At 46.0% G+C, this 19,511-nt stretch overlaps 1 protein-coding gene across 1 annotated transcript in view; it reads left to right on the top strand.

Annotated features, from left to right (window-relative positions):
* Positions 1-19,511, top strand: part of LOC310792650 (cytoskeleton-associated protein 5-A-like) — a 62,047-nt gene that overhangs the window by 33,637 nt on the left and 8,899 nt on the right. The window contains exons 24-34 of the mRNA XM_083654368.1: positions 143-269; positions 1,214-1,299; positions 2,596-2,712; positions 6,450-6,572; positions 7,668-7,817; positions 8,751-8,954; positions 9,086-9,221; positions 9,985-10,178; positions 10,914-11,074; positions 18,047-18,217; positions 19,185-19,305. Coding sequence (XP_083510494.1) covers positions 143-269; positions 1,214-1,299; positions 2,596-2,712; positions 6,450-6,572; positions 7,668-7,817; positions 8,751-8,954; positions 9,086-9,221; positions 9,985-10,178; positions 10,914-11,074; positions 18,047-18,217; positions 19,185-19,305 — 1,590 coding nt within the window. The remainder of the gene's footprint in view (positions 1-142; positions 270-1,213; positions 1,300-2,595; positions 2,713-6,449; positions 6,573-7,667; positions 7,818-8,750; positions 8,955-9,085; positions 9,222-9,984; positions 10,179-10,913; positions 11,075-18,046; positions 18,218-19,184; positions 19,306-19,511) is intronic.

Raw genomic sequence — 19,511 nt, 5'->3', positions numbered from 1 at the left:
AGTTTTTGGGGGTGTTTTCATAAGAATCTTGAGTCCTAACTGTATTTTTTATTTTTTTTTACCTGCACCACGCTCTTTAACAGTGCTGCATTGCTGTCCTGTCTGCTGCAGTTGATGTCTGCCTCTCCTTGTCTCCCTCCAGCCTGCCTCAAAGGACCAAGTGGTAGCCATGTTGGAGAAGGCCCGGGTGGTGATGCCTACGAAGCCCGCCGGCCCTGCCAAGGCCGAGGGAGGAAAGAGCTGCTCAGGGACAGGCAAGGCTGCAGCAGGTCAGTCTGACAACACACTATACAACTTTTACACCAATTATAAACTAGATTTGACTTTCTGACTGAGCGAGTCCACGATCCAGTCAAGATATTCTTTCAAATATGTTTGATTTTTATGTCTCAAATCTGGACAAATCGTGTGGGCTGGGCAACCACTGAAATCTGCAGACTAGAACTTGACAATTAGAGTTAAGATAGGAAGTAGGGATGCACAATATATAGTGGGCCGAATCCCCAATAAATTATTTGCAGATAATGAGAAATTTATATTATGTGCATAACTAACTATAGGTTATGAACTTCTGTTTAAAAAAAAAAAAAAAAATTAGATTATCAGTTATCTTATCGGTATCGGCCATGAGAAGCAGGTCATTATTGGTATCGGCTGAAAAAAAAAATCCATATCCTGCATCCCTAATCGAAAGAACTGGCTAGCTGGCTAGTTTCTAGCACTCACGCTCAAAATGTTTCCCCTTTTAATTAGCACTGGGTCACCGAAACACAGCCTTTGATGCACTGACCCAGTCACTGGGTCACCGAAACACAGCCTTTGATGCACTGACCCAGTGGTAATATATATATATTTTTTAGATTTTGAGTGCTAGAAACTAGCAAAGGTAAAGCTTACCCTTGAACTGGGCGTAAGATATGATGGCCCTTTTGTCTTTTCACCAGTTTTAGGTGTTGCTTACTGTTAGAATTCAAATCTAATTGGTCAAGTGTATGTGCCTCTGCAGTGTCAGATGAAAACAAGTCAGTCAGTCAGTGTGGGATATCTATTGTTTTGACAGTCTGCTCAGTTGGGCAAAAGGACACTTAATTTAGTCCACATTAGGGCCACGGTCCCTCATTTGATAAGATTTTGTCTCTTGGACCCAAATCTGAGAATATTTCTTATTGCCCAGCAAGATGACATTGCATCACTGACTGTCCTCTCTCTCCAGGCTCCAGGTCTCAGCCAGCCAGTGAGGACTCCATCGATTCCAAACCTGAAACCAAGAAGGTCCGAGGAGGAGGGGCTGCTAAGAAGGTACGTCTGTCTGGACGAACATCCTTCAGCTTCACTTTTTACTTTACACACTATTTGACTTTGTGACATTTACTATGTGTACACAGGAACAGGTATTTTTCCAACCATTTGTAAGGGAACGTCTACATTGAGTGGAATCAGATTTTATTTAGTTTTCCCTGTATAGAAAGTCACAAGAAGATATCTCCCTGTGTACATATCCATATATACATGTACATGTACACTATTTTTTATTTCATTTGCTGGCAGTCCTAGCCTGACATCGCCAGATAGGGGTGTCACGGTACACAAAAGTCGAGCTACACAAAAGTCACGGTTCGGTACGTACCTCGGTTTCGGGGTCACAGTTTGGTACGAATTCGGTACAACGGGGGGAAAGCAACAAATCCCAAATGCCGTTTTTTTCCCCCCATTTAAATTTTTCTGAATTCTGTGTTTTGCTTTTTACGCTCATTTTACCATCAGAAATAGTGTCTAATAAGTGGGACTGAATAAATGTCCACAATTTAATAAGATTTAGGCAATCCACACAAAAAAGTGTTACTCTACAGCAGCGGTTTTCAAAGTGTGAGGCGCGCCTCCCTCTCAAATGTCTGTATTCCAGCTGTTTGACAGGGCAAAGGCATTTCCCCCCACTTTAAATCTTTATTGTACACAAGTTTGTAAAAAAGCTTATCGCCTGAGTCATAAGGTCATTAGGATACTGGTCTGCACTGAAGTCAGGGCTTAGTGCGGAATTTCTTCGCTTTTTTCACCACGGTAAAGGGGGAGCAGCTGGACGCTTCGATATTGTGGTTTTGTGAAGTAGCATGGAAGCGACGTACGGCTTGTAAACACGCTGGAGCGACCCGCGGTCATGTTTCTTCTCCACAAAACATTCCATCCATTCCATGAACGTGGATTTCATATGGCTCTTGTGTTGTGTTAGTGTGTCTTCTTCTGTGGCGTTTGTGGCGTTCAAACAGCGTTTAGAGGCTTTACCGCCGCCTTCTGGATTTGACGTATTCTTCGTGTAGCTGCACGCACCGAACCGTGATGCCCATACCGTGACGTCACGGCACGAATACACGTACGTTGACACCCCTATCGCCAGATCATTTTGCATTTTGCAAATGTGAGTTGGTCGAGGGGGAACAGACACATCTGCCAGAGCAAATAAAACAAGAGCTGGCAGATTTGTCCTCCTTTATTTATGGTTGTGCATATTACACATACATGTTATTTTCCCCTCTATGTGTTTTTGTTATTTCATTACCATGAAGTGTCATTGTGATGTGGTTCTTTCTACCTGCCCAGCTCCCCTCCCCTTCTGAAGAAGCTGCTCCTCCCCCTCCCTCAGTGGACAAGGACAGTAATGCAGCATGTAGTAAAAAGCCTCCTGGCAAAGGGAAGGCTGCTGCTGGCGGTCAGCAGGTAGATACAGGTGTAACAAGTGTCTTCGTGGTGAAACTCTGTTTGGGTTCGAGCTCGAAATGACTAGCTCTGAAACACCATCTCCATGTCCCACGCCGCGCCTAGAATGTGTTGTTGTTGTGTTTTGACACAACATCCTCACAAGCCTCCAAGCAACCACATCTCTGGCACCATCTAGGTCGTGTTTTTTTTACCAGGACGGAAGCCAGCAAGCTCTTGTAGCAAAGCAATTAATGTTAATACTACTAGCCACTACACTACATGCTGCTAGCTAACCACATTTCTTCACATTTGGCTCAAACGTCAAAGTCTGGACAGACATGCATGTCGACTGCGGACTTGTTGGCGGAGGCATATATCCGCGGTGCGGTCGTTCTACTTTTTGTTTTGTTTACATGGTGAATTAGAGATCACTGTATGGCAGCAGTCCATACAAACTGAAGTAGATTCTCCCAATGTGAAACGTCATCTAAATTGATGTGCATACCAATAGAGGATTATGGGATTTATCTACATTACAATGTGAATATCAATAGTTAATGCTTCAAGTTTTCACATATTCAACTTTTACTTCTTATTAATTTGAACAATAAACTGCCCAATAAAGAACAGACAGACATGATGTGTGGAAAATCCCACCATAGAGTATCCCTACTTTTTGTAGTGTCGCATCCCAGCTCCCTGATACGAGGGTAAATAAGAGAACGTCCTAAAGGTCTCCACACGTCACCTACACCCTGCTATGTGACACCCTAAAGGTCTCCACACGTCACCTACACCCTGCTATGTCCTAAAGGTCTCCACACGTCACCTACACCCTGCTATGTGCCTTTAAACCCGCTAGAAACTGCTGTGGGCCGTTGTAGAGATGAGCACCAGACCTGGACAGAGTTTCACAGCGGACACTTGTTTTCCCCGACACTCGCTAACCCCTATCTGGCTTCTTTCCAGCTTGACTCTGCCTCGCCTTGGCCGGGTCTAACCCTGAGCCAGGTCTAACCCTGAGCCAGGTCTAACCCTGAGCCAGGTCTAACCCTGAGCCAGGTCTAACCCTGAGTCTGTCTAAACACTAATACTGCCACCGGGGACCAATATATCACGGAATCATTCAAAATAAATCCATATTGGCAGTGCACAGTGTTGGATTAAATAATATTATCAACATAGACATCTGTTTTAAGCTTGTATGTCCAGAATGTCCAGAAGAAAATCAACCTAAATGCAAAGGTAGAGCCACACCTCTATATCCACTGTGCAGCATTACGGTGACAATGACAACACACTGATCATGAGAGCGCAGGACATGTGCATGCCTAGGAAAAGCAGGCAGAAGGCAGGGGAGATCACATGCATGCCTAGGAAAACCAGGGGAGATCACATGCATGCCTAGGAAAAGCAGGCAGAAACCAGGGAAGATCACATGCATGCCTAGGAAAAGCAGGCAGAAACCAGGGGAGATCACATCACTGCCTAGGAAAAGCAGGCAGAAACCAGGGGAGATCACATCACTGCCTAGGAAAAGCAGGCAGAAACCAGGGGAGACCACATCACTGCCTAGGAAAAGCAGGCAGAAACCAGGGGAGATCACATCCCTGCCTAGGAAAAGCAGGCAGAAACCAGGGGAGATCACATCCCTGCCTAGGAAAAGCAGGCAGAAACCAGGGGAGATCACATCCCTGCCTAGGAAAAGCAGGCAGAAACCAGGGGAGATCACATTACTGCCTAGGAAAAGCAGGCAGAAACCAGGGGAGATCACATTACTGCCTAGGAAAAGCAGGCAGAAACCAGGGAAGATCACATGCATGCCTAGGAAAAGCAGGCAGAAACCAGGGGAGATCACATGCATGCCTAGGAAAAGCAGGCAGAAACCAGGGGAGATCACATGCATGCCTAGGAAAAGCAGGCAGAAACCAGGGGAGATCACATGCATGCCTAGGAAAAGCAGGCAGAAACCAGGGGAGATCACATCACTGCCTAGGAAAAGCAGGCAGAAACCAGGGGAGATCACATTACTGCCTAGGAAAAGCAGGCAGAAACCAGGGGAGATCACATCACTGCCTAGGAAAAGCAGGCAGAAACCAGGGGAGATCACATTACTGCCTAGGAAAAGCAGGCAGAAACCAGGGGAGATCACATCCCTGCCTAGGAAAAGCAGGCAGAAACCAGGGGAGATCACATTACTGCCTAGGAAAAGCAGGCAGAAACCAGGGGAGATCACATTACTGCCTAGGAAAAGCAGGCAGAAACCAGGGGAGATCACATCCCTGCCTAGGAAAAGCAGGCAGAAACCAGGGGAGATCACATCACTGCCTAGGAAAAGCAGGCAGAAACCAGGGGAGATCACATCCCTGCCTAGGAAAAGCAGGCAGAAACCAGGGGAGATCACATCACTGCCTAGGAAAAGCAGGCAGAAAGCACGGGAGATCACATCACTGCATGATTGTGTCTATGTGTGTGGCATGTTTTGGAACAACATCACATCAGCATTTCTGCACTCTTAGGGGACATTCAGACCAAAAGCGTTTTTGGAGCTGCCAGCGTCTTTCTGCAAATTCATTCTCTATGTAAGGACGCGCTAGACGTGCTCCTCTTTTAATGAACACACCTGGCGTTTCAGCGCTGGTGGCGTCTGTTGTTTTTGGGAGGAGCGCTGTGGGCGTTTTAAAGCTGAAAAAAGTTGAACATTAGAGGAAAAGCGCCCTGCTCGTCTTTTTCACTCCACCTACCTTTTCTCCTCCCGAGGGATGTTCAACCTCCGCTGCTGCCTGAATTGGCAATAATCTGGCTTTCGTGTTGACAGTGAACAACATCAAACAGACAAAACTAGCTGGCTGTGGTCGTTGTGTTCTGATCTGTACTGCACGCCACTACAGGGGAAAACAAACGGAGCCCCAAAAAACCGCTCCGTGCCCGGTGTTTTGTGCACAATGGAAGCGCTCTCGACATGATTTTCATAGCGTTCTGACTGAAAAAAGCGCTTTTGGTGTGAATGTCCCCTTACATGTTCGATCACCTTACACCAAACAACTTGCACCAGGCTCTCTTTCACGTAAGCGCTCCATGTTCTCCATGTCTCCTGCTTCTACTGTCGCTGTCCATCACCCTTACAGGCCTTTGTATACCATCACTGTCCATCACCCTTACAGGCCTTTGTATACCATCACTGTCCATCACCCTTACAGGCCTTTGTATACCATCACTGTCCATCACCCTTACATACCTTTGTATACCATCACAGACACATTCACACTATGAGAAAACATACAGGGTTCCTACGGGTCTGTGAAATCCTTGAAAATTTGTCAATTGGAGTGGGGGTGGGGGGGTGGTTCAAGGCCTTGAATAGACATGGGTTGAAAGTCTTTGAATTTCATATATTTTGTGCAAGAATATATTTAATTTTTTTAATTTTTACTTAACTTATAACAGCACATTTGAGAAGTTTTCACACATTCAAGCCTCTCTCTTTTTAATTGTTGTCTGTGAGCTCCTGTAAAGCCTGACAGTTCTCATTATAAACATTCTCAAGAGTTGTAATGGCAATTAACCTTGATCCGTATCTCAAACTATGGGAATTGGGCATTGAAAGTAATTGAAAAGTAATTGAATTTGATGTTTAAGAAAGTGTGGGAACCCTGAACATAAGTACACAAGAAAAAACATACTGTAGCATCAACACACACACAGAAACACACACTCTCTATATGTAGTAATTGCGGTTTTGCCTCCCCTCCCAGGGTGCCGCAGGTAAGAAAGCACCGGTCAAAGGTGGCAAGGATGAGGAGGACCGCTCCGGACCCATCTTCGTCCTCATCCCCAACGCCAAGGAGCAGAGGATCAAAGAGGAGAAGCAACTCAAGGTGCTGGACTGGCTGAAGAAACTTGAAAAATGGCAGTTAGAGCTGCTGCACAATTAATCGAATATTAATCGGGATCAAGATTTTGGCTTCCCACAATCATGAAAACAAGAAAATGGAGATTAAACGTGCCGCATTGCATTTAGCAATGTTGCTCTCATTTTGTCTTGTGTTATAAATCTAGCGCACCCCTTTCCATCGCAGTGGTGCACTCTGCCCCTCCTCCAAAGCCCAAACACGCTGTAGTGTGCTCCGCCCCTGCACTTAAACCCAAACACGCTGTAGTGTGCTCCGCCCCTGCACCTAAGCCCAAACACGCTGTAGTGTGCTCCGCCCCTGCACCTAAGCCCAAACACGCTGTAGTGTGCTCCGCCCCTGCACCTAAGCCCACACACGCTGTAGTGTGCTCCGCCCCTGCACTTAAACCCAAACACGCTGTAGTGTGCTCCGCCCCTGCACCTAAGCCCAAACACGCTGTAGTGTGCTCCGCCCCTGCACCTAAGCCCAAACATGCTGTAGTGTGCTCCGCCCCTGCACCTAAGCGCAAACACGCTGTAGTGTGCTCCGCCCCTGCACCTAAGCCCAAACATGCTGTAGTGTGCTTGTAGTTTCAGCTCGAGTCGAGAATAGAGAGCCGGTGTGTTTGTCTGTTTAAACTTTCCTTGGTAGAAGATGACAGTTGAAATAATCCAGTGCCATTTTTCTTGTTCAATAAACGCATGATGTTCCCAAAGTCAAATAATCATGTTAAATAATTGTGGTCTCAATATTGGTCAAGAATAATCGTGATTATCATGTTGACCATCATCGTGCACCCAGTGGGTCATTGCAGCAAATGGCGTCTTCTGGATTATCCTTTTGGAATAGTGAAAGTGAGTTTCCTGAGGTTCCTGTGACTATGTGGAGCAGATCCAGGACCAGTTGTTCTCATTACAAACTGACTAGATTTTTTTTTTCTTTTTTTTTTCACCTTTATTTTACCAGGAAAATTACTTGAGATCCAAGATCTCTTTTTCGAGTAAGACCTGGCCAAAATGTCAACAAATACTGTTGACTTCAAATCAATTGTCCCCTCTCTGTCCGATGTGCCTTGTCTAGATCTTGAAGTGGAATTTCATCACTCCGCGTGACGAGTATGTGGAGCAGCTCAAGACCCAGATGACCACCTGTTTCGCCAAATGGCTGATGGAGGAGCTCTACCACTTCGACTTCCAGAGACAAGTCAAGGCTATAGGAGTCATGATAGAGGTAGGGACTCCTCTGTGTGGGTGTGTTCTTGTGTGTGTGGGGGTGTTCTTGTGTGTGTGGGGGGGGGGGGTGTTCTTGTGTGTGTGGGGGTGTTCTTGTGTGTGTGGGGGTGTTCTTGTGTGTGTGGGTGTGTTCTTGTGTGTGTGGGGGTGTTCTTGTGTGTGTGGGGGTGTTCTTGTGTGTGTGGGTGTGTTCTTGTGTGTGTGGGGGTGTTCTTGTGTGTGTGTGTGGGGGTGTTCTTGTGTGTGTGGGGGTGTTCTTGTGTGTGTGGGTGTGTTCTTGTGTGTGTGGGGGTGTTCTTGTGTGTGTGGGTGTGTTCTTGTGCGTGTGGGTGTGTTCTTGTGCGTGTGGGTGTGTTCTTGTGTGTGTGTGTGTGTGTGCGTGTGTTCTTGTGTGTGTGCGTGTGTTCTTGTGTGTGTGGGGATGTTCTTGTGCTTGTGTCTCTTATGAGCTCCAGATGGCCTCACATGGATAGACACAGATGATGGGAGGTGAGGTTGGCCTCCTGGCTGCTACAAAGTGCTAGTCAGTCAGAATTAGGAAAGCATTTCACTCAGTGTGTGTGTTTGACACAAGCACCAACCTTCGCTTCTGAAAAATGAGGCCAATGCGGAAGTACCAAACACTGCAGTTCATTGAATGGGCACTTGGCCGCTGCATCTCTGTCTGGCAAAAAAACAATAACAACAACAACAAGATGGTGACGGCCAAAATGCCAAACCCGAGGCTTAACCCATTGATACCTGATGCAGCATTTGTGTGTGTATCCCTTTAAGACCGCGAACCGCGTCACGCGGTTCGCGGTCTTAAAGGGATACACACACAAATGAGGGATATACACGCAAATGCTGCATCAGGTATCAATGGGTTAAAGAGCAGGGTCCACAAACCAATGGGGTCATGTGACGGTGGCTGTGTCCGTGTGTTTGACAGAGGTTGGAGGGCGAGAGTGAGGCCACCATCAGCTGTCTGGACCTGGTGCTGAAGTGGTTCACGCTCAGGTTCTTTGACACCAACACCACAGTGCTCATGAAGGTGCTGGAGTATCTGAAGCTGCTGTTTGCCATGCTGAGCAGACAGAGCTTCCACCTCAGCGAGTACGAGGCCAACTCCTTCGTCCCCTACCTCATCCTCAAGGTTAGCAAGTGGCCTTCAATCACATCTGATGAACCTCAAGCTGTCCTAATCATAAGCTTTGTGATAAAACCTCAAGCTGTCCTAATCATAAGTGTTGTGTTCAAAATGGCCGCCGCCCCTCTCTTCTCCAGGTCGGGGAGTCCAAGGATGTGGTCCGTAAAGATGTGCGGACTATATTGACCATGCTGTGTAAAGTCTACCCAGCGTCCAAGACCTTTCCTTTCCTCATGGACGGAACAAAGTCCAAGAACTCCAAACAAAGAGCTGGTAAGTTCAACCTGATGCTGTCAGATGGTTTGTTTTCACATCACCATCTGGGAAACCGTTTCAAAGGGCGGGCACTTTCAAAAAGTACCTGTCAGGTGAGTGAATGAACCATCTGTCTGTCACGCGTTTGCTCTCGCTGCCGTCACACCAACGCCAACCCATCGCTAGCACTGGTGGTTCTTTGTTTGTTGGATGGAGGGTATTCATTTTCTCTCTCCCTCTCTCTCTGTTTCTCCTCCCTCCCTCTCCCCCCCCCCTCTCTCTCTCTCTCTGGCTGTCTCTCTTCCTCTCTCTCTCTCTCTCTCTCTCTGGCTGTCTCTCTTCCTCCCTCTCTCTCTCTCTCTCTCTCTGGCTGTCTCTCTTCCTCCCACCCCTCTCTCTCTCTCTCTGGCTGTCTCTCTTCCTCCCTCCCCCTCTCTCTCTCTCTCTCTCTCTCTGGCTGTCTCTCTTCCTCCCTCCCCTCTCTCTCTTTCTCTCTCTCTCTCTCTCTCTGGCTGTCTCTCTTCCTCCCTCCCTCTCTCTCTCTCTCTCTCTCTCTCTCTCTCTCTCTCTCTCTCTCTCTGGCTGTCTCTCTTCCTCCCTCCCCTCTCTCTCTCTCTCTCTCTCTCTCTCTCTCTGGCTGTCTCTCTTCCTCCCTCCCCTCTCTCTCTCTCTCTCTCTCTCTCTCTCTCTCTCTCTCTCTCTGGCTGTCTCTCTTCCTCCCTCCCCCCCCTCTCTCTCTCTCTCTCTGGCTGTCTCTCTTCCTCCCTCCCCCTCTCCCCAGAATGTCTTGAGGAGTTGGGCTGCTTGATAGAGGGCTATGGGATGAATGTATGCCAGCCGACTCCTGCCAAGTGTTTGAAGGAGATCGCCGTCCACATCGGAGACAGAGACACATCTGTGCGCAACGCTGCCCTCAACACCGTGGTGGCAGTCTACAACGTCTGCGGGGAGCAAGTCTACAAACTCGTAGGAAACGTAAGAGTGATGCGGTTATCGCAGGACTGTGTGCAGCTCTACACTGGTCTACACGTGTGTGTGTGTGTGTGTGTCTGTGTGTGTGTGTGTGTGTGTGAGAGTTTAGGTAGTCTCATTGATATTGAGATATTTCCTTCAAGAATAAAATATATATATATAGATAGATACTATAGCCATTGCAAACATCATAGGTAATGTGTGGTGTCATTGCTCATAATTTCAGTGTGCTTTCAAAAGTGCTTTAAAAGCAGTAGACATGAAAATACGTATAAGAATAAAAGATGTTATAATACATTATAATATACAGTAGTTCATAAATAATGCCAGCTCATATGAAGTTGATGGTCATATGTTAACATGAAATATAAGGTGTCATACAAGCTGATACAAAACCTACAACCTAGTAAACATCATACTGTGACACCTTACATGAATGGAGATGCACATAAAAACACAAAGAAAATGCAATTTCCTCACATTATTAGTGTCGTAATATTTAGTTCTCTCAAACCAAAACCTTTTTTGTGGGCTTTTATGAAGGCTAATCATGCAAAATGACCACATGCTTGACTAATTAAACCACTAGGCTGCGTTGTTTAATTGAAACTACCATACATGAAAGGGTCTAGTGATGCTGATGATCAGTCTGCATGTTTGTTAGTGAGAAATAAGCGTAAAGGTTGATTTCCGGTCCTGAGCTCCCTGCTATCTTCCTTCTCTTTCTGCACTTCCCAGTTATCAGAGAAAGAGCTGAGCATGCTGGAGGAGAGGATCAAGCGTTCAGCCAAGAAGACTCCCGCTGCCCCGCCTAAGCAGAGCGCACCAGAGAGGTCCCAGCGAGAACCTCCAACTAACAACGGCACCTTCCTCCGCAGGGAGGACCCCAACAAACTCAAGTAGGCCACCTCAGGGCTCAGGGCTATTGGGGGGGGGGGGGGGGGGGGGGGTAACCTTAGATGATACAAAACAGTTAGTGATCCCTTTAGAAAGCAAGCTGTACCACATTTTAGGACCTCCTGGAACCTACAATACATGTTTATCAATAGACACACTCTTTTTCAGCTTAAAAAGATCCCGAACCTTAGACAGATTCTGTCGTTTTCTCTGGCCCGTCTGGCCAGTTTCTTCGCTGTTTTCTCTTTTTTTCTCCACTTTGCAGCCGTTTGTAACCTCATCTTCCACAACGGAAGCATGTTGTGCCACACTAATAAGCGTCTGTGCGAAACACAGACTAAATATACAGTCTATGGTCTAAATGCTGAAACACAGACTAAATATACAGTCTATGGTCTAAATGCTGAAACACAGACTAAATATACAGTCTATGGTCTAAATGCTGAAACACAGGCTAAATATACAGTCTATGGTCTAAATGCTGAAACACAGACTAAATATACAGTCTATGGTCTAAATGCTGAAACACAGACTAAATATACAGTCTATGGTCTAAATGCCGTGTCGAGGCGAATATAATTTGCCTCGATCATATTTTATAATCAAATTATTCGAGTAACTCGAGGAATCGTTTCAGCCCTATTACAAACAGGGAAATGAACCTACAATATCATGTATTTAGGGAATGAGAGGGGTGCACAAAATCAATTTTAGAGGCAGGAATGTAGGCAATATAATAAACACAACTCGCATGTTCTGAACTGCTTTGGATGGTATCACCTAGCCTGGGTAAACCCATCCCCCACGTGACCTGCTCTCAGACCTGCTCTCAGTCACTAGTGAGCTAGTGACTGGGAACTGAGAGAGCAGGTCACGTGGGGGCTGGGTTTACCTAGGCTAGGTATCACCCACCCCTGTTCTAAACGTTTTGGATGGTATCACCCACCCCTGTTCTAAACGTTTTGGATGGTATCACCCACCCCTGTTCTAAACTTTTTGGATGCCTCCATTCACATCTGATTGAAGCGAGAGCGACAGTGGAAGCAAACTGTCCTGAAGCCACATGAGAAACGGCTCATTCTTCTACTAACATGTCTCAGCCCAGTTTTGTGCAGTGCAATGAAAACACTGTAAAAAATACCCCCAAATGACCAAACTACTACTATTCATAAGCATGTTTGCCATTCTGTCAACCAACCACCTCTTCAATCTGACTGTCAGAGCCATAACAGATTTCTACACGCTGTGGATGAACTGTTGTGAGTTGACGGCAGTGAGATTCACACCATCCACTTGTTGGACTTTGTGTCTGTCTGTTTTCTAGCACGGTAAAACCATCCTGATCACATGACCTCAGATTCTGTTTCGCTCCATGGATCAGCTTGGACTTCCACCCGCCCCCAGCCATTTCCAGAAATTTGAATGGAGCCGGCCGGGCCAATCAGGGACCTGCGCTGTAATTGATCATGTAAGCAGCCAATCAGGGACGGCGCTGGCAAGCGAGTAATGGCGTATTCCGAAGCAACATACGTTAATAGGCTCGTTTGAGATGACTGCCGCCTCGCCTGGAAAGCAGGCGAGCACAGTCAGGCGAGGCGTCAACAAGTCGAACACCCCCGACGGCACACTTCCTGCTGCTTTTCTTCTTCTACAGTTTTGTTTAACAGCGGTTTGTAAACAAATTAAAACATGCATTAGCGCCACCCACACTCACTGCTCAAATAACACAGCCCTTCAGATTCCTTATTTTTATTTTAAAGGCCCATTCCGTTGGTTTTGGCGAGAAATAAATGTGCACAAAGTGTTTATTATTGGCACTGAGTGAATGCGCCTTGACGTCACTTAAAAATGGCGACCAGGGGCGTTTCTCTCCGACCAGCCGTTCAGAAGATACATGGAAAACCGCAGTTTCGAAGTGGATAGCATCTCCCGCCACAGCTAGAGGATGTGACGTCTCGCGCGTTCACGTCGAGCTTGTCTCTTGTCCTAGACGCTAACAGGAAATGGCTGAAGTAGCTTTTAACGTTACGCTCGTCGCTACAGTAGCTGCTAGCTAAAGGAAACAACAAACACAGACTCCAGAAAAAGTCCAGACTAAATAAATAAATATTTATCTAATGAAGCCCGTCTGGCCAGACAGCAGCAATGTGACCGACATCGGGGGGAAACTAGAGTCAGGACTGTGTTTTCGGTTCATGAAGGGAACTTGCTGCTTGTAGCTAGTGTAATGTGGTTTTGACCAGATAACGTTAGCTGCTTGCTAATGGATTTTCAAGATTCAAGATTTTTACTGTCACTCCGTAGTACAAGTATCTGACCACCTGGTCAGAAACTCTGCTAACATTACCGTCTTGTGTGAAGTAATGCAACCCTAACGTTACTACCGTTATGCTTATGGTCATGGAACATTATTGTTTGACTGCATTTAGCTGCGGTGGTGATTCGTTAGCTTGATGCTATACGCGGCTAACTAATAGATTTAGCTATATTTATAGAAATTACCACCAGCCCCACTAATAACGTTACTGTCTTGTGTTGATAATGAATCTAACAGTCGGAAATATGCCTAACGTTAGCCTACTGTCTGTTATGCTTACGGTACATTGTTTGACGGTAGGCTACCGTACATACAGGGGGAGCAGGCTATTTCCTGGCTTGTGCTAACATGAGTATCCACTTCCCGCAGCCAGCAGGCTCTGACTGCAGTGGGACTGCACATACTAGTAATGTTAGCTTGATGCTAATCGCGGCTAACTAATATTAATTTACATTTATAGAAATTACCACCAGCCCCACTAATAACGTTACCGTCTTGTGTGGATAATGAATTTAACAGTCCTAAATATGCCTAACGTTACTGTTATGCTTATGAAACATTGTTTGATTGTTCAGTTTGGTCAACTCCAGGCATTACCATACATACAGGGGGAGCAGGCTATTTCCTGGCTTTTGCTAACATGAGTATCGACTTGCCCGCAGCCAACGCAAGCCAAAACACGACCAAACATGCCACAATAACGTCCCCTAATTCATCCAGAATCCTTCCTGGGCATCTCGAGGCTGATCTGACCGATAAATTGTCCAGGTTGCCGTTTTCAAGTGACTTTTATGAGTTAACGTTACAAAGCAACGAACAGCTCTGCTGTTGCCAGGCAACTGCTTGTGCGCGTGCGAGTATGGTGCCCGCGCGTCAGCTCGTTCACACGCTGCCTGCAGTTACACTAACGGCCACCGGCGTCAGTAATAGTGAGTTTTGACGGATTGGGCCTTTAATGTAGGCATTCCAGGTGGTATTTATGTAAAATATGGAGTGACAGCTTGGAATAGATATAAAATTGAAGTTTCTACACTTCACTGTGGGTTTGTGATGCACCTGTGTTGAACCAATGGGCGCTCAGCTTGATGCGTTTCTCGTCATCCTCTGTCAGCCACAGTCGGCGCAGTTGGTGGGGAGCAACTGCGGCGCCTCGCTCCAAATCTGCGCCCGCCTCGCTCTCGCGAGAGTCACGTGACTCACGCAGTCGGGCAGGACGGAGCAAGTCGGACAACTTTCTAACCATGATGCAACGGGGCAAGCAAGGCGCTGGTCGAATCTGCGCAGAATTTGCTCATCTCAAACGAGCCTAATGTTAGTAGAGTTTTCGCCATTCTTCAGAGTTGATTTGGCGACGCTGATTGGCCGAAGGAGTCGTCCGTCAAGCCAAGTATTCCCGCCCACTGAAATGGATGTGGGTTTCTGGAAGTCCAGACTGATATGTGGAGTGAAACAGAATGTGAGGTCATGTGATCAGGATGATCTGTTTTCTCCTCTTGTAGTTTACTGACTCTTTGCATGTCGGGTTGCTTTCACAGACCTGAGACACTTGAACCCTTCAAAGGAAAATCCCCTTTGGAGATAAGATATACAATCCTGTGTGTGAAACCAACCCCTGTGTCTGTATGTCTCTCTGGCTCGTCTCTCTGTCTGCCTGCCTGTCTCTTAACCCTGCATCTCTCTCTTCCTGTGTGATTTCCTCCTCTCTCTCTCTCTCTCTCTCTCTCTTTACTCTGCCTGCCTTCCTTTCCGGATCAGAATAATGTATCGCACGTATAGGATGTGAGTACCTCTTCCCTCCCTCTTTCCTCCATTGGAAGACACCTAATACTCATCGCTCATAAGTTACTGAACTTCAAAGGTTGCTGTGAGATTGGAGTTGAAAGTTGTGCTACTTTGCAAAAGCTTCTGTGTTGGTTCACTTTAGCAGCCAGTCACTGTAAAACCTTTTCCCCACTATGGGCCAATTACTGTGCCTGGTGAGCTCATGTTCAAAATGCCTTGCTATCACTTTTGAATGTAGTTCTTAGTCATTCTTATTGTCTCTGTGGCTTCCTTATACATACTGTACATACATACCATACATACATACATACATACATACATACATACATACATACATACATACATACATACATACAGTACATACATACATACATACATACATACATACATACATGCATACCATACATACATACATACAGTACATACATACATACATACATACATACATACATACATACAGTACATACATACATACATACATACATACATACATACATACATACATACATGCATACCATACATACATACAGTACATACATACATACATACATACATACATACATACATACAATACATACATACATACATACATACAGTACATACATACATACATACATACATACATACATACAGTACATACATACATACATACATACATACAGTACATACATGCATACCATACGTACATACATACATACAGTACATACTGTACCATACAATACACTAGATCGGTGGTTCTCAACCTGTGGTACAGGTACCACTGGAGGTACATGGAGCTCCCTCCCTCTCATACTTATGGTGGTCATTTCTGAGGTGGTACTTGGTGTAAAAAGGTTGAGAACCACTAGTCCTATACAATCCTACCAGCTCCAACAAATATAATATTGTCAGTAGGGATGTCGACCGATAACCGTTTAACCGATAACCGACCGTTTCAACATTAACCGATTAATACTATCAGTTAAACGGTTAAAAAAAATGTTGCACGTGCACCTTTAACACATGCCATGCCATGTGGGTGGGCGGTCTAAGTTCAAGGTCACTGTGACCTCACGACTGCTCCTTTCATGCTCGTTAAAGCGATATCTCCGGAACGCCTTGACGGAATTTAATCAAATTTGCCTCAAATGTCCACTTGGATTCAAGGATGAACTGAATATATTTTGGTGGTTAAATGTCAAAGTTCAAGGTCACTGTGACGTCACAAACCCCATTTCCAAGCTCTTTAACGCGATATCTCAGGAACGGCTTGATGGAATTTCTTCCAATTTGCCTCAAACGTCCACTTGGACTCAAGGATGAACTCAGGCCCGCTCCAACCCATTACGCAGAGTACGCAGACTGCGTAGGGCATCACGTGACTGAGGGCACAAAAAAAAAAAAAATTTTTTTTTTTTTTTTTTTGGTGCCCTCAGTCAGGCCACTCACTGAACAGCAGGCCAGGCGCCGCCTACTGGTTTACTAGTGGTTTTATTACTTTATTCAGGGTGCATCTCATTGTAAAATTGGACTCGGCCCAAATTGGGCTTCAAACGGCCCAAATTGGGCTTCAAGCGGCCCAAATCTGGCTTCAACCGGCCCAAATCTGGCTTCAACTGGCCCAAATCTGGCTTCAACTGGCCCAAATCGGGCTTCAGATGGTCCAAATCTGGCTTCAAACAGCCCAAATCTGGCTTCAAACGGCCCAAATTGGGCTTCAAACAGCCCAAATTTTTCACCGCCGCCCTTCGGACGCCGGCACGCACGTCGGCCTGTATCGGCCTGGCCTGCTTGGTATCTAATGCCCGGCCTGAATTATGATCCCAGTCCGCCCCTGCTTGCATGTACAGTTTAACAATCACTTGTTTGCTGACATGTACAGTAATTCTAACAATTGTTTGTTTCCCACATGTAATGAAATGTGAGATACACTAGTATCGTTCATAATTAATGATTTTGCAGTCTTTCGTTTGACAGTTATTGAAAGTTTTACGGGGGGGGGGGGGGGGGGCACCACAGAACAATTACGCTTAGGGCACCCAAATGGCCAGGATCGGCCCTGGATGAACTGATTAGATTTTGGTGATCAAAGTTCAAGCTCACTGTGACATCATGGCTGCTCATTTCATGCTAAAAAAAAAAAACTTTTCACCTATCCAGAGATGGTCAAACAGGCCTAAAAACCACATTTCCAAATGTTAAGTTAGCTCCTTGACTTGCTTTGACTTTGACTTTTTGTTTGTCTGAAGGAGCCACTTTGGCTCCTGAAGGAGCCTCAATGTTGGTTTCAGATCAGTGCTGATCAGCTTCAGTCCTGAGAGTCCGAGGAGAATGTAGACGAGATCAGGCCTTTCTCACACACCTTCATTCCAGGACATACATTCACCTTCCGCTGAAGACTACCAAACCATGTAGATCCACCAGGACATACATTCACCTTCCACTGAAGACTACCAAACCATGTAGATCCACCTTACACTGAAGACTACCAAACCATGTACAGTAGATCCACCTTACACTGAAGACTACCAAACCATGTAGATCCACCAGGACATACATTCACCTAACACTGAAGACTACCAAACCATGTAGATCCACCAGGACATACAGTACATTCACCTTACACTGAAGACTACCAAACCATGTAGATCCACCAGGACATACATTCACCTTACACTGAAGACTACCAAACCATGTAGATCCACCAGGACATACAGTACATTCACCTTACACTGAAGACTACCAAACCATGTAGATCCACGTTGAGCCAGTTTATAAAGACTCCCAAACTGGGAGTGTTCAGGATCCCGTGTCAGCCAGGACTGGAGCTAACAGGCACTGATCTATAAAACATTGGACTAAATGTACTCTTTTCTCCCTCCCTCCCTCCGACCAGCCAAGCCCGTCAGAATGCACAGCACGAGTCGTCCCATCCGCCCATCCCCAAGGAGTTCCAGCTGGACCTGGACATGATCGAGACGGACCAGAGCCGAGTGGGAGAGCTGCCCGACCTGGTGCAGCACAAACTGGATGAACTGCTGGAGCCCATCATCATCCCTGAGCCCAAGTGAGTGTGGAGGCACACACATTCACAGACAAGTTAGTGTGGAGGCACACACACATTCACAGACAAGTTAGTGTGGAGGCACACACACATTCACAGACAAGTTAGTGTGGAGGCACACACACATTCACAGACAAGAATCACAACAAGCATACGCATCGACGCAAGTAGGGCTGCAACAGCTAAACCATACAAATGGATTATTAAATTTGTTGGCAACGAATTGCATTATCGATTTGTTGGGTTGCGATTCGTTGGGACGCAGAGCTATATAATTATATAAACGTTTATCTACTACGTTGTGACTTGCGTCTGTCTTGCAGCTGCCTACTTCCTGTGTCGCGGACTGACTATGGCACGTGTCCATGGGGACGAGTGCGGCAGCACCATGCATGGTTTTTGAATAAAATTATTGAAATAAAATCTGCGCATTTATTCTTATACGATTAATCGAAGAAATAATCGACAGATTAATCGATTATCAAAATAATCGTTAGTTGCAGCCCTGTGCTCCCCCAGGGGGTTCCTCCGTACATAACCCTCCCACTAAAAAAAAAAAACATGCAGAAGATCAGATCGCCATCGTCATCCGACCAGTGACGACAACATCCGAAGTTGGTCCCCGGGCGCTGTACGAGAAAGCGACCACTGCTCCTGGCCTGCCCCTTGGAGGAAAGGACATGGATGGATGGGTTAAATGCAGAGGACACTTTTCACCGGCCATGAGTGTGTTGTGGCCGCATGCATGTATTGTGGTGTTCGTGTGACAATAAAAGACGGGCTTGTCCGTTACGGGAGAGAGATGCAACCAGACAGGATGTAAAAGGACATGAAAGCAACTAAACATGGAACAAAAAATGCAAGCAGACAGAAAATACATACAGAAAACCATAGTGGCATTGTAAAGTATGTTGTGTGTGTGTGTGTGTGTGTGTGTGTGTGTGTGTGTGTGTGTGTGTGTGCTTACCAGGATGCGTTCTGTCTCTCCCCACTTCGATGAGCTCCACAACAGCACAGCTTCCACCATCAACTTTGTCATCTCCCAGGTGGCTAGCGGTGACATTAACACCAGCATACAGGCACTGGCACAGGTATTAACACCAGCATACAGGCACTGGCACAGGTATTAACACCAGCATACAGGCACTGGCACAGGTATTAAAGGTTGTTTGATACATTTGTACAATTGAATTTGTGTGATGAAGGGCTGAAAGACAACGGTTCATTTTTATAATGATTTCTTTGTTTCACAAATGGGGGAACAAATACGTAACAAACCAGCGCAGAATTTCACAAT

The sequence above is a fragment of the Poromitra crassiceps genome (genome assembly GCF_964638095.1).
Source record: "Poromitra crassiceps genome assembly, chromosome: 18".
In the NCBI taxonomy this organism is placed as follows: Eukaryota; Metazoa; Chordata; class Actinopteri; order Beryciformes; family Melamphaidae; genus Poromitra; species Poromitra crassiceps.
Note: the sequence above shows the minus strand (reverse complement) of the source record. Positions and strands in the feature narration are given on the sequence as shown.